General features: G+C 54.5%; 1 protein-coding gene across 1 annotated transcript in view; it reads right to left on the reverse strand.

The window, feature by feature from the left end:
* Positions 1-1,266: 1,266 nt before the first annotated feature.
* Positions 1,267-12,621, reverse strand: part of LOC103653593 (cysteine and histidine-rich domain-containing protein RAR1) — a 32,797-nt gene continuing 21,442 nt past the window's right edge. The window contains exons 4-6 of the mRNA XM_020552137.1: positions 1,828-1,979; positions 1,447-1,667; positions 1,267-1,359 (exon numbers count right to left, since the gene is read on the reverse strand). Coding sequence (XP_020407726.1) covers positions 1,267-1,359; positions 1,447-1,667; positions 1,828-1,979 — 466 coding nt within the window. The remainder of the gene's footprint in view (positions 1,360-1,446; positions 1,668-1,827; positions 1,980-12,621) is intronic.

Genomic DNA, 12,621 nt, shown 5'->3' on the forward strand with positions numbered 1-12,621 from the left:
TATGTAGAATAATGATGGGTATTGACTAATTTTATAGATAGTCAGTTTGTTCCTCATCGTTTTATGATAGATATATGACAATTAATAATTTAGATTACTCATAATGATGAATGATATCTATATATTTTATATTTATATACTAATAATTCACTATATAATGCAATTATATATATCAGGGTGTGGCTCGCGACCCGGCTCGCGAGCCACCTTCGAGCCGAGCCGAGCCTGTCTCCCTAGCTCGTGAAATGGACGAGCCGAGCCAAGCTCGGTCAGCCACCGAGCTGCACCGAGCCGACCTCGGCTCGGTTCGGCTCGTTTCCAGCCCTAGACAGGACCACTAGAGGAACGCCCCGCTGGAGCCAAAGCTAAATCCCTCTCCCCCCCCCCCGTGGGGGCAGACGCCGGTGGTAGCCTCTGGCGTTCGCTGTAGGCAACATCCAGCCCTTCAGTTTTGGAGGACTGTCTCTCATCTTCTTCCTATTCATCCCGATCACCGGCATCCCTTGGAGAACTGCCTCTCATCTTCCTGTTCATCCCGATCACCTGCATCCCTTGAACGTGAACGCTGCCTGTCCAACATGGCAGTATACTACTCACTCCCCAAATTAAAATTTGTTCTAGGTAATTAAATGTATGTGTTTTAATAAATGTGTCTAGAATTATCATCTATTTAAATATAAACATTAAAATAAAGAGCTAAAACGATCAGTATTTTAGAACGGAGAAAGTATTATATTTGAATCACATGCCCGGTTCGAAGTAATCTACTCGCATCGATGACATAATGCTAGTGTATGTATGCACGCCAAAACAGCAGCCAATAATTCAAAAGATTGTATTCTCCTCTTCCTAGAGAGTAAAGAGCGCAGCTACGTTTCATTATTATATTACAAATGTAAACACCGAAGATGGGCAACAACTTCCTGGTCCTAGGTGAGGGGGGCAGCAGAACAAACTATTGGCTGGTCCAGGTTTCGCCTGCTCAAATTGGTAATGGAAAACACACACTTGAAACACAGCATCTTTACTGCTCCTGCTCCACAACATGCGCTAACTTCTCTGGCTTTGACACGGTTAAAATATTAAAAATCCTTCGACTTCAATCAGACAGATCAAAATCCAATTTGAACCCAGACGCCAAGTTTGGCTTAAGCAGCCTATCCTCAAAGTTTTCACACTTCCAAATGAATTTCGCAATAAATTGCAGCAATGGTGTTTACAGTAGGTGATACAACATGAAAATATAGCCTTAAGCATGGCGTGAATTCACACCGCATCAGCATTATGCCAACCTTTTGTGCATGGAGGTATCTCCATAAACTCATCAAATTCCTTGACATGAATATCACAGCATTTCCACTGCAAGAACAGACCTAGGATTTAGTGATGGCGGGAATAGTTATTTACAGAAGCAGAAACTAACATATAACTTTGATAGATACATACCCCTCTCATCCTGTCATGGAAAACGGCAGGACCTGGATGGTAGTCACATGCAGAATCATGGTTATCCTTCTCCTTGTAGGATTTACCACATCCTTTATTTTTACATGTCCTCAGTTCATTTATATCGATCCTTTTCTTGGGTGGCGGAACAGAAGATTCCTCAGCAGGTTCCTTGTTTGTAACTTCCATAGCAGCTTGTTTTTGTGGCTTGGGCTGTGATCCTGAAAACTTACGAGTGCCAGCTCCATTTAACAAATTTTTAATATAGGTAGTGCTCTTTATCAAATTACTGTAACATGTGTGGCCAAACATATGTGCTAATACTTATAAATAGGAATCAATCAGTTTTCCAAAACAAGATCCCTGCAAACACAAACTCACCATGATCAGAGCAAAAGAAACCTTGACGACACCTTGCACACGCATCAACTCCCACACCCTGCTTAGAAGACTGGATTGGTGTTGCCTTTGTACGGTTAGTTGAAACAGCTTTTGTGATTGGTTTTTCGGTTGTATGCTTCCCTGTTGTGCATCTAAACCAAAATAGAGCATGTGATAAGTTACTTCTCGCTCTGCTGATATAAGAAGGTGCCTGAATGATATTGGTCTATAATGATAAAACACCATGATCAAAACCTGAACGTTGACCAGCTTGAAAACACTTATTTCATAACGAATAATTCTACAAAGATATCATTTTTTTAATATTTATTCACGAGTTAAATGCATCGGTGACCCCTAAACTTGTCTAGGTCATTAGACTTGTTTAAGTGAGGTACCACACATCCCTAAACTTATAAAAATGGTGCATTGCAGGTTCATTTCTGGACCATACCCACCAGTGTAGTGTGCCAATTAACAAGTTCAAGGACCTAGAAATGTATTTTTAAACTTCGTGACATTGCTTGTCAAGTTCAGGGGCCGCTGTTATGAATCCTGTTGTGGTATGCAGGACGGGGAGGCGTACACCACGAAGGGTGGGCTAGTAGGGTGGATTGAGTGGAGGAGCGCAGGGAATAGGGCACACAGCGTGGCAGCTGAGGAACACGATCACCAAGGGGCGTGAGGGTCGCCACCGTGATCAAGGAGCCGCCCACGCAGGTGCAACTTCTTTGATAAAAAACCCTATTACAATCTGAGGCACCCTTATAGCTCCGGGGCCTAACAACTCAGGAGATTATTAAGGAGATAAGCTCCAGGGAACAACTCAGGAGATTATCAAGTGTTGGAAACTGTACCCATACCCTAAACAGGGTTGGGAGTGATATTAATAGAGTAGGTAACTGGGCCAGGCCCATTACACTGGGGGTATGACGGTCATTACATGGGGAATAACACAAACCCTAGACGGGTAGTCTAACACCCCCGCAGTCACAACTCTATCCTGTACAGATGTTGAGACTGGATCGAAAGTCTAAAAAGACACTCGACGGTAACCCCTTGGTGAAGATGTCGGCGAACTGAAGCGTGGTGGGGACGCTGAGAACACGGACGTCACCGGCAGCGACACGCTCGCGGACGAAGTGCAGGTCGATCTCCACATGCTTCGTGCGCTGATGCTGCACGGGGTTGGTGGAGAGGTAGACCACGCTGACGTTGTCGCAGTAGACGAGGGTGGCGCGCTGGAGGGGACTGTGGAGCTCGTGGAGGAGCTGGCGCAGCCAGGAGGCCTCGGCCACGCCGTTGGCCACGGCACAGTACTCGGCCTCAGCGCTGGAGCGAGAGACGACGGGCTGACGCTTAGCGGCCCAAGAGACTAGGTTGGCGCCCAGGAACACGGCGTAACCGGAGGTGGACCGGCGCGTGTCGGGACAGCCAGCCCAGTCAGCGTCGGTGTAGACCACGAGCTCCGACGTCGGGGACGGTCGGAGGAGGAGGCCGTAGTCGAGGGAGCCACGAAGGTAGCGCAGAATGCGCTTGAGCGCGGTGAGATGGGGCTCCCGCGGAGTGTGCATATGCAGGCACACCTGCTGGACGGCATATGCGATGTCGGGCCTGGAGAAGGTGAGGTACTGGAGTGCGCCGGTCAGGCTCCGGTAGGACGTCGCGTCGGCGACCGGAGGCCCGTCGTCCTCAGAGAGCTTTGCCTGAGTGTCGACAGGCGTGGAGCAGGGCTTGCAGTCAGACATGCCAGCCCGCTCCAGGATGTCGATGGCGTACTGGCGCTGGTGGAGGAAGAGACCCTGGGGCCGACGCTCGGCGGTGATGCCGAGGAAGTGGTGGAGGGGCCTCAGGTCCTTCATCGCGAACTCCCGCTGAAGGGCGACGATCGTGCGGTGTAGAAGGTCGGCGGTGGATGCCGTGAGCACAATGTCGTCGACGTAGAGCAGGAGGTAGACGGTGTCGTCGCCGCGCCGGTAGATGAACAGGGACGTGTCCGACTTGGCCTCAACGAAGCCGATGGAGGCCAGGTAGGAGGCAAAGCGACTGTACCAAGCCCGTGGCGCCTGCTTGAGGCCGTACAGGGACCTGTTCAGCCGGCAGACCAGATCCGGACGGTCGGCGTCAACGAAGCCGGTGGGCTGGCTGTAGTAGACAGTCTCTGTCAGAGTGCCATGGAGGAAGGCATTCTTGACATCGAGCTGATGAATCGCCCAGTCGCGGGAGAGGGCGAGGGAGAGGACGGCGCGAACAGTGGCGAACTTGACGACGGGGCTGAAGGTCTCGTCGTAGTCCACTCTGGGGCGTTGTGTGAAGCCCCGAAGGACCCAACGGGCCTTGTAGCGGTCGAGGGAGCCATCCGAGGTCAGCTTGTGGCGAAATAGCCACTTGCCGGTGACCACATTGGTGCCTGGTGGACGCGGCACCAGGTCCCAGGTGTGGTTGGCCAAGAGGGCCGCGTACTCCTCCTCCATAGCCCGACGCCAATGTGGGTCGGCGAGGGCAGTGCGAACGGAGGAGGGCACCGGGGAAGCGTCGGGGGGGTGCTGGACGTAGTAGCTGCCAGGATCAGTCGGTCGACGGGGCGGAGAACGCCAGCAGCGCGCCGAGTCACCATCGGGTGGACGTGCCCAGGGTCGCGGTGGATGGCGACCGGGTGGTAAACGGACGACTCGGATTGAACCGCCGGAACGTCGGGAGCGGCTGGTGGGGCCGGCTCGCGGCGGTGATAGACGACGGCGGGGTCGGCGAATCGGGCCGCGCTCGGCGACGGGTACGAGTCGGGGGGCGCCGAGGTAGTGGCGTGGCCGCGGCAATGGTAGACGAGGGCGGGGTTGGCGTATCGAGCCGGAGTCGACGGGGCCGCGCGTGGCGCAGGCGGGGTCGACGGGGCCGCGCGTGGCGCAGGCAGGGTCGACGGGGCCGCGCGTGGTGCAGGCAGGATCGACGGGGCCGCGCGTGGCGCAGGCGGGGTCGACGGGGCCGCGCGTGGCGCGGAAGAGGTCGTGGTGGCCGCACGAGGAGCAGGTAACGGCGCAAGACGGGGAGCCGACGGTGGGGGAGGAATCGGATCGGACTCGAGGAGGGAGTCAAGATCGGTGGGTGGGGTGGAGCCAGCAAGGGGAAACACATCTTCGTCAAAGATGACATGACGAGAGATGATGATGCGGTGGGAGGTGAGGTCCAGACACCGGTACCCCTTGTGGTCAGGGGAGTAGCCAAGGAATAGACAGCGGGTGGAGCGAGGAGAAAGCTTATGTGGAGCGGTGGCGGAAGTGTTGGGGTAGCAGGCACAGCCGAACACGCGAAGGTGGTCATAGGAAGGAGTTGTGCCGTATAGGGCGAAGTGAGGGGTAGGGTGGCGTACCGCCTTCGAGGGAAGACGGTTCAGGAGGTGGGTGGCAGTGTGCAGAGCCTCTGCCCAGTAACTGGCAGGGAGAGACGCCTGGAAGAGGAGGCAGCGGAGCATATTAGTGGTGGTGCGGATCATGCGTTCGGCTCGGCCGTTCTGTGCAGAGGTGTAGGGGCACGAGAGACGCAACTGGACGCCATGAGTGAGGAGGAAAGAGCGAGAGGCGTTGTTATCGAACTCGCGGCCATTGTCACACTGCAGAGCACGGACCGGGCGACGAAACTGAGTGGATACCCAGGTGAAGAAGTGTGTGAGGGTGGTGAATGTGTCCGACTTCAACCGAAGCGGGAAAGTCCAGAGAAAATGGGAAAAATCATCCAAAATCACCAAATAGTATTTATAGCCAGAAAGACTGAGTACAGGGGAGGTCCAAAGATCACAGTGAACCAGGTCAAAAGCCTGCTCAGCCCGAGAAGTAGTAAATGGGAGACGAGTATGTCGGCCTAACTGACAAGCATGACAGAGACCCTCAAAATGTCCCCTACTACATGAAGGATCTAGACTACTGGTGATCTTGGTCATGACGTCGGGTCCAGGGTGGCCGAGACGTCGATGCCATGTGGTGGAGGAGGTGGTGGAGACCAGGGCAGGAGGTGGAGACACGCCGGCGGTGGAGGGCTGGAGCGTGTAGAGTGGCCCCGAGCTGTCACAGCGGGCGAGAAGGGTCCTGGTGGCCAGATCCTTCACAGAAAAACCAGAGGGGTCAAACTCAATGGAACAGGAGTTGTCAGTGGTGAATCGACGAACAGAAAGAAGGTTGTGAGTGATGTGGGGAGCTACGAGAACATCGTTGAGGTAAAACGGCCCAGGGAGAACCGAGGCACCTACTGAGGTGACAGGCAGAGTGGAATCGTTTCCAACGACGATCGAGGATGGGTGAGAGGGGAGGGGGAATGAGAGCGAGAGAGCGTGCCTGCCGTGGGAGTGGTGTGGTACGAGGCACCGGAGTCGATCACCCAGTCGGAGGGGGGTGGGGTCATCGCCATGGTGCTGAATGCAGCAGCGAGGGAGGCGCTGTCCCAACCACTGGCCGGCGGGGACCAAGGCGTCGAGGTGTGGGTCCCCGGAGGCAGGAGCGCGGGCGAAGCCTGGGGCACGACGGGGACACCGTAAGGAGGTGCGCCGTAGTGAGGGGCAGTCAAGAGGGCTGGCGCCGGAGGACGGGAGGTACTCGGTGCCTGGCCCGGCCACATGGCGATGGTCCCGGTCCAGGGGTTGTAGAATGACGGCCACGCGTGGCCGCCACCCCGGCCGGAGGGACCACCACGAGAGGAGCCGCCGCTCCCACGGCCGCCCTTGCGGGAGCGACGACCCCCGTCGGTCGTGGAAGTCGGACGAGGGGCTGCCGGGACGGCAGGTGGAGGGCGGGTGGGAGCCCCGGTCGTCGGAGGACGGGCGGCCTGGCCCCCTGAAGGCGGCTGACCACTGGTAGGAGCGCTGTAGAGGGCCAAGGCAGGAGTGGATGCCTCATTCGCCATGGTGAGCTCCTCGAGGAGAAGCTCATTCCGCACGGCGTGGAAGGTGGGGAAGGGCACGCTCCTCTTGATGAGAGCCTTCAGGTGGCCGTAGCGGGGGCTGAGGCCACGCAGGAGGTTCAGCACCAGGGTACCATCGGCAACTGGCTCGCCGAGATCGTGGAGAGAGTCAGCCAGACCCTTCATCTGGCGGCAGTATTCTCCCACGGAGAGGTCCCCCTGAGAGAACAGGTGGAACTGGGCGTCGAGGTGGAGCGCCCGCGCATCCCGATTCCCGAGGAACTGGTCCTCGAGAGGGAGCCACGCCTGGCGTGCAGTGTCCGCCTGATCTCGGATGATGTCCTGCAGCTCAACGGTGATGGTACCGTGGAGCCACGAGAGGACAACGTTGTCCATGAGGCACCAGGAGCGAGGCGGTGGAGCGTCGTGGTCGACGAGGATGTGATCGTCGAGGACGAACCGCCGCAGCGTGAGAAGGACCTGTCCTCGCCAGCGGGGGTAGTGGGGAGACGCCGGATCCAACACCACGGACACGAGGGCCCGGATGTTGTGCAGACCTGCGGCCTGAGCGTGGAGAGGAGCGATGAGGTCAGCGTCGATGTCGGAGGCGAGGGGGTCCTCCGGGGGTTCCGCAGGGGCGGTCGGCGGGCGCCCGAGGAGGCGCTGCGTGGTGGCCATCTGGGTGGTCAGAGCGGCGCCCAGGGCACGCTCTCTCTCCAGGGCGAGGGAGGCGACGCGCTCGGGCTCTCGCGAAGCCGTCACTGCGGCCTGGATCGTTGCGAGGGTGTCGACGAGCGGAACGTCGGCGGCGGGGAGTGCGGAGGGTGCGACGATGGGGTTCCAAGTGGGTGAAGCGAGAGCGGGAAACCCCGGCGGGGAGCCACGACGTAGAGGCAGTGGGGGAGCGACGTGGAGCGGCCCGAGGCCGGTGATGTAGGGGGCCCATCCATGGGCGAGCTCGCTGCTGATCGCAGCAAGGGTGGTGAGGCCGGTGGTGACGGTGGCGGTGTCGTCCATGGCGACGACGGCGGGCAGCGGCACCGGCGTGGGGAGAGGGCGCGGTCGGGGTGGTGCGCAGCCCTGTTGGCCGCCAGAGGGCGTCGAAAGCCCGGAGACGGGGCTCCGGCGGCGGGTGTACGACTGCTCGGCACGGACGTCGCGGACGTCGGGGCGGCGCTCGCAGCAGGGCACGGGCGCGGACGTCGGGGCGGCGCACGCAGCAGGGCGCGGGCGCGGACGTCGAGGCGGCCGCGGCAGCACGGCGCGGAACGGGCGCGATGCCCAGCTCGGCGCGGACTAGCGCGGGCGGGCGCGGCAGCACAGCGCGGACGGGCGTGGCAGCCCGGCGGCGCTCCTGGCGACAGCCGCGCAGGAGCTGCGGGGAGAGGGAGCCCCCGGCGGCTGTAGGACAGGAAACGGGAAACCTAAACCTAGACTGATGATACCATGTTGGATACTGTACCCATACCCTAAACAGGGTTGGGAGTGATATTAATAGAGTAGGTAACTGGGCCAGGCCCATTACACTGGGGGTATGACGGTCATTACATGGGGAATAACACAAACCCTAGACGGGTAGTCTAACATCAAGGAGATAAGCTCCAGAGAGGATAAGCCTCCTTAAACTTTTGTAACACCCTGCCGCCATCTAACAAATGGCTGGCCTAATTACCTTGGTGCCTGGCATATTGTCGGCCCACAAAGGGTCTATAACACTCCCCCCCCCCTCCTCGACAAAGAGCTCGTCCGCGAGCGCGAAAGTTGGATGCTGCTGTTTGAAATCTTCCACCTGCTCCCATGAAGTATCTGCATCTAAACGCCCAATCCATTTGACCAACACTTCCCAGACTCCTCTGTTGAGTCTGGCCATCAGAACCTTTTCTGGCGCTGGGATAACAAGCCCATGTAGAAGAGGTGGCAGTGGAACCAACTGGGATGGAGCAAGTCCTTCAAATTTCTTCAGGAGAGAGACGTGAAACACATCATGAATTCTTGCATTTGGTGGTAACTGAAGCCTATATGAAACAGCCCCTATCATCTGAATGACTTGATATGGACCAAAGAATTTGGGCCCCAATTTGGATGGTGTAGCTGAGGTGACGCCCACAGCAGTCCTTTGTTGCAATCATAGCCATACCCAATCACCAATGTTGAATTCCACCACTCGACGCCGTTTATCCTGATAACTCTTCATAGTTACTTGGGCTTGCACTAGTCGGTCCTTGATTTCAGCAAGAAATTCATCCCTGTCCTGCAACTGGGCGTCAATCGCAGCCACCTTTGAGTCCCCTGCTTGATAGGAGACCATTGGAGGAGGGTCCCGTCCGTAGACAATCTTTAATGGAGAACATTTCAGTGTCGATTGATATGATGAATTATAACAAAATTCTACCCATGGTAACCATTTCAGCCATGATTTAGGACGGTCCCCAGCTAGACAGCGCAGATACATGGTGATTATTCTGTTAACAACTTCTGACTGACCATCGGTTTATGGGTGGAATGCCGAGCTCATTTGTAACTTCACTCCAGCCATGGTAAACAGTTCAGGCCAGAACTGGTTAGTGAAAATTGTGTCCCGATCACTGACTATCGAGCATGGCAGACCATGAAGTTTGACAATTTCGTCAAAGAAGGCCTTTGCAACTGATGCCGCTGAATATGATGCCCCAAAGCAATAAAATGACCATACTTAGAGAACCGATCAACCACTGTTAGAACTACTGACTTGCCACCAACCTTTGGAAATCCTTCAATAAAGTCTGTTGACACCATAGAGGGAATTGGCAAGGGTAGGCCGGCTGGGTGAAGATGTTGAGTCTTATGTTGTTGGCAAACTGCACAGCTGCGCACAAACTCCCTGACACGTTGGAGAGCTTTAGAATTGTAAAATGATGTGCGCCACCTGTGAGCTGTCTTCTGCACGCCTTCATGACCAGACTCATGTGCTTGGGCAAGAAGTACAGGCCACAAAGTGGATGCATCCGGGATGAACACCTTGCCTTCGAAACGTAGTAAGCCATCTGCCATTGTCCAGTCAGGACTTGCTTTTCCCTCTGCTAGCTGAGCGCGGACTGCAGCCACTTGAGGGTCCGAGTCAACCTCCGTTTCCAAAGTAGAGAAGAGATCAAAGGAAGGGGAAGAAAGGGTATACACAATTCCTGTATCTTCCTCTCGGCGAGACAAGACATTTGTTGCGCCATTCAACTTGTCGGGCCTGTATTCCACTGTTATATCATACCCAAATAGTTTGCTAACCCAAGTATGCTGAGGGATTGTTGACAGCCGTTGATCGAGCAAGAATTTTAAGCTATAGTGATCAGTGCGGACTGTAAAGGGTCGGCCCCAGACATATGGCCGCCAGTGTCGAACTGCCTTTACCAATCCAATCAACTCCCGCTCATATGCTGGCAATTTTTGGTGATGAAGGGACACCGGCCTGCTGAAGAAGGCTATGGCACCATCGCCTTGGTGCAGGACTGCTCCAAATCCGGAGCCGGAGGCATCACAGTCAATGAAAAACCTTTTGTCGAAATCTGATAACTGGAGAAGTGGTGCTGTCAGCAAGGCTTGTTTGAGTTGACAGAAAGAATCAGTTGTTTCTTATGTCAAGTGGAATGCATCTCTTTTCAGGAGGGCTGTAAGAGGAGCTGCCACTGACCCATATCCTGCTATAAACTTGCGGTAATACCCTGTGAGTCCTAGGAAACTGCGGAGTACTCGGATGATCCTAGGTATGGCCCATGATTCAACTGCGCCACCTTGGAAGGGTCCATGGCGACCCCCTGCGCAGAGACAATGTGTCCAAGGTAAGTGACTGCAGATTTACCAAATGAGCACTTAGACTTCTTAAGAACAAGGTTGTTGTCCCGCAGTAATTGGAACACATGCTTCACATGTTGCAAGTGCTCTGTCCAGGACGAGCTATATATCAGAATGTCATCAAAGAATACCAGGGTGAACTTCCAGATGAACGGCTTCAGTATATCATTCATCAGAGCTTGGAATGTGGATGGTGCATTAGTCAAGCCAAACGCCATGACTAGAAATTCAAAGTGACCACAATGTGTACGCAAGGCTGTTTTGTGGATGTCATTCGGGTGCATCCTGACTTGATGATAACCACTCCGGAGATCCAGCTTTGTGAAGAAACTTGCACCTCGGAGTTCATCAAGTAGCTCGTCCACCACTAGAATTGGAAATTTGTCCTTGATTGTTTTTTCATTCAATTCACGGTAATCAATGCAAAATCTCCATGTGTTATCTGCCTTCTTGACCAATAGTACAGGTGACGAGAATGCTGATGTGCACTCTCGAATGATGCCTTGTGCCAACATCTGATCGCACTGGCGCTCAATCTCGTCTTTAAGCAGTTGAGGGTACCGGTAGGGTCGTACAGCCATTGGTTCTGTACCAGCTAGCAACCGTATGTGATGGTCTTGGCGACGTGATGGTGGCAGTCCCTGAGGATCCTAAAACAAATCAGGGAAAGAGGACAACAGTTCTTCCAGACATTCCCTGTTCTTGTCCATGGATGCAAATCCCAACACTGAGTCCCCAACTCCTGTCAAGTGTACCAACCTTCCCTTCCTCCAGAATGCCATTGTGTGTGTCAAAGTTGCAGACCACCGATCCTAGAGATCGCAGCCACTGAACTCCTAATACGAGATCGAACCCATCAAGAGGCAAGGAATAGCATGTTGTGGTGAATTTCTCCTGACCGATGGTGAGGGTTGTTGTGACTTGACCCTTGCTTGAGATGCGTTCTCCATTGGCAACTTTTACCGATAGACCTGGCTAGGACAGCACTTGTAATCCGAGACGTGCCACTGTAGCTTCACTGAGGAATGTGAGTGGATCCTGAATCCACTAGTGCAGTTAAGTTGATGTCGTTGATTGTGACTGGGAGCCTGAGAGTATCTGTGATGCCTATCCCAGTCATGGCCTGAAGAGAAATTCTCAAGTTGACTGGTAATGGAGGCTATGTGGTTGTATCCTCTTCTTCCAGTTCAAGCAAGAATATACCACGACCTGAACACTTGTGCTCTGGTGAATATTTTTCCTTACAATGGGTAGCATTCTCCACTGGCGTGTTTGGCGGTTATCTCATCCGGAGACAGGCGCCTGAGACGTGGTCAGTTGGTCGTAGTTGCTGCAAGTCGTGCCATTGTTGGTGCTGAAGGTTTGGAGGGTACTACCAGAGCTGCTGTTGACTGTTCAGTGGAGCTGCCCGTGAGCATCAAACGCCGTTCATACACCCTGGCCAGATGCATAGCACGCTGCAGCGTCTCTGGAGTTTGTAATTCCACATCAGTTCAGAGAGGTTCGCTTAAGCCTGTTGTGTACATGTTGGACTGTTGTCGATGAAACATGTCGTCACAACGGCATAGCAGGGTCAAGAATTGGCGTGAATACTCTTCCACAGTGCTTGTGCGCTTCAATTCCTTTAAATCAGCCATGCCATTGAACCTGAGTGGTGGCTCGAAGCGCATCTGGATGAACTCAATGAAGCGTGTCCAAGTCAGCACGCCACCTAGATCGCGCTCCAAGGCATAGAACCACTCCGCAGCCACGCCTTCCAAGTGAAGCGATGCTTGCCAGACCCTCTCGTCTTGATGAACTCACATGCCGCGGAAATATGCATCACTTTTGTTCAGCCATGGCAAGGGATCAGAATCACCATCATAATGAGGAAAAGAAAAATTGGGCATGTGTGGTTGTAACACCCCGTCCAATCCCTGGAACGGCGGTACTTACTCCTAGCAGCTCTCTAGGATCATATATCGTCCCCATAGACCAACACGAGTCTTTTGTGCGCACTTTGTCCTCACTCATGCGCACCCGAGAAAACTTCCCGGTCGGTCACCCATCCCAAATTGCTTCAAGCCAAGCAAACTTAACTTGGAG

This window comes from Zea mays, chromosome 4 (assembly GCF_902167145.1).
Source record: "Zea mays cultivar B73 chromosome 4, Zm-B73-REFERENCE-NAM-5.0, whole genome shotgun sequence".
Classification (NCBI taxonomy): Eukaryota; Viridiplantae; Streptophyta; class Magnoliopsida; order Poales; family Poaceae; genus Zea; species Zea mays.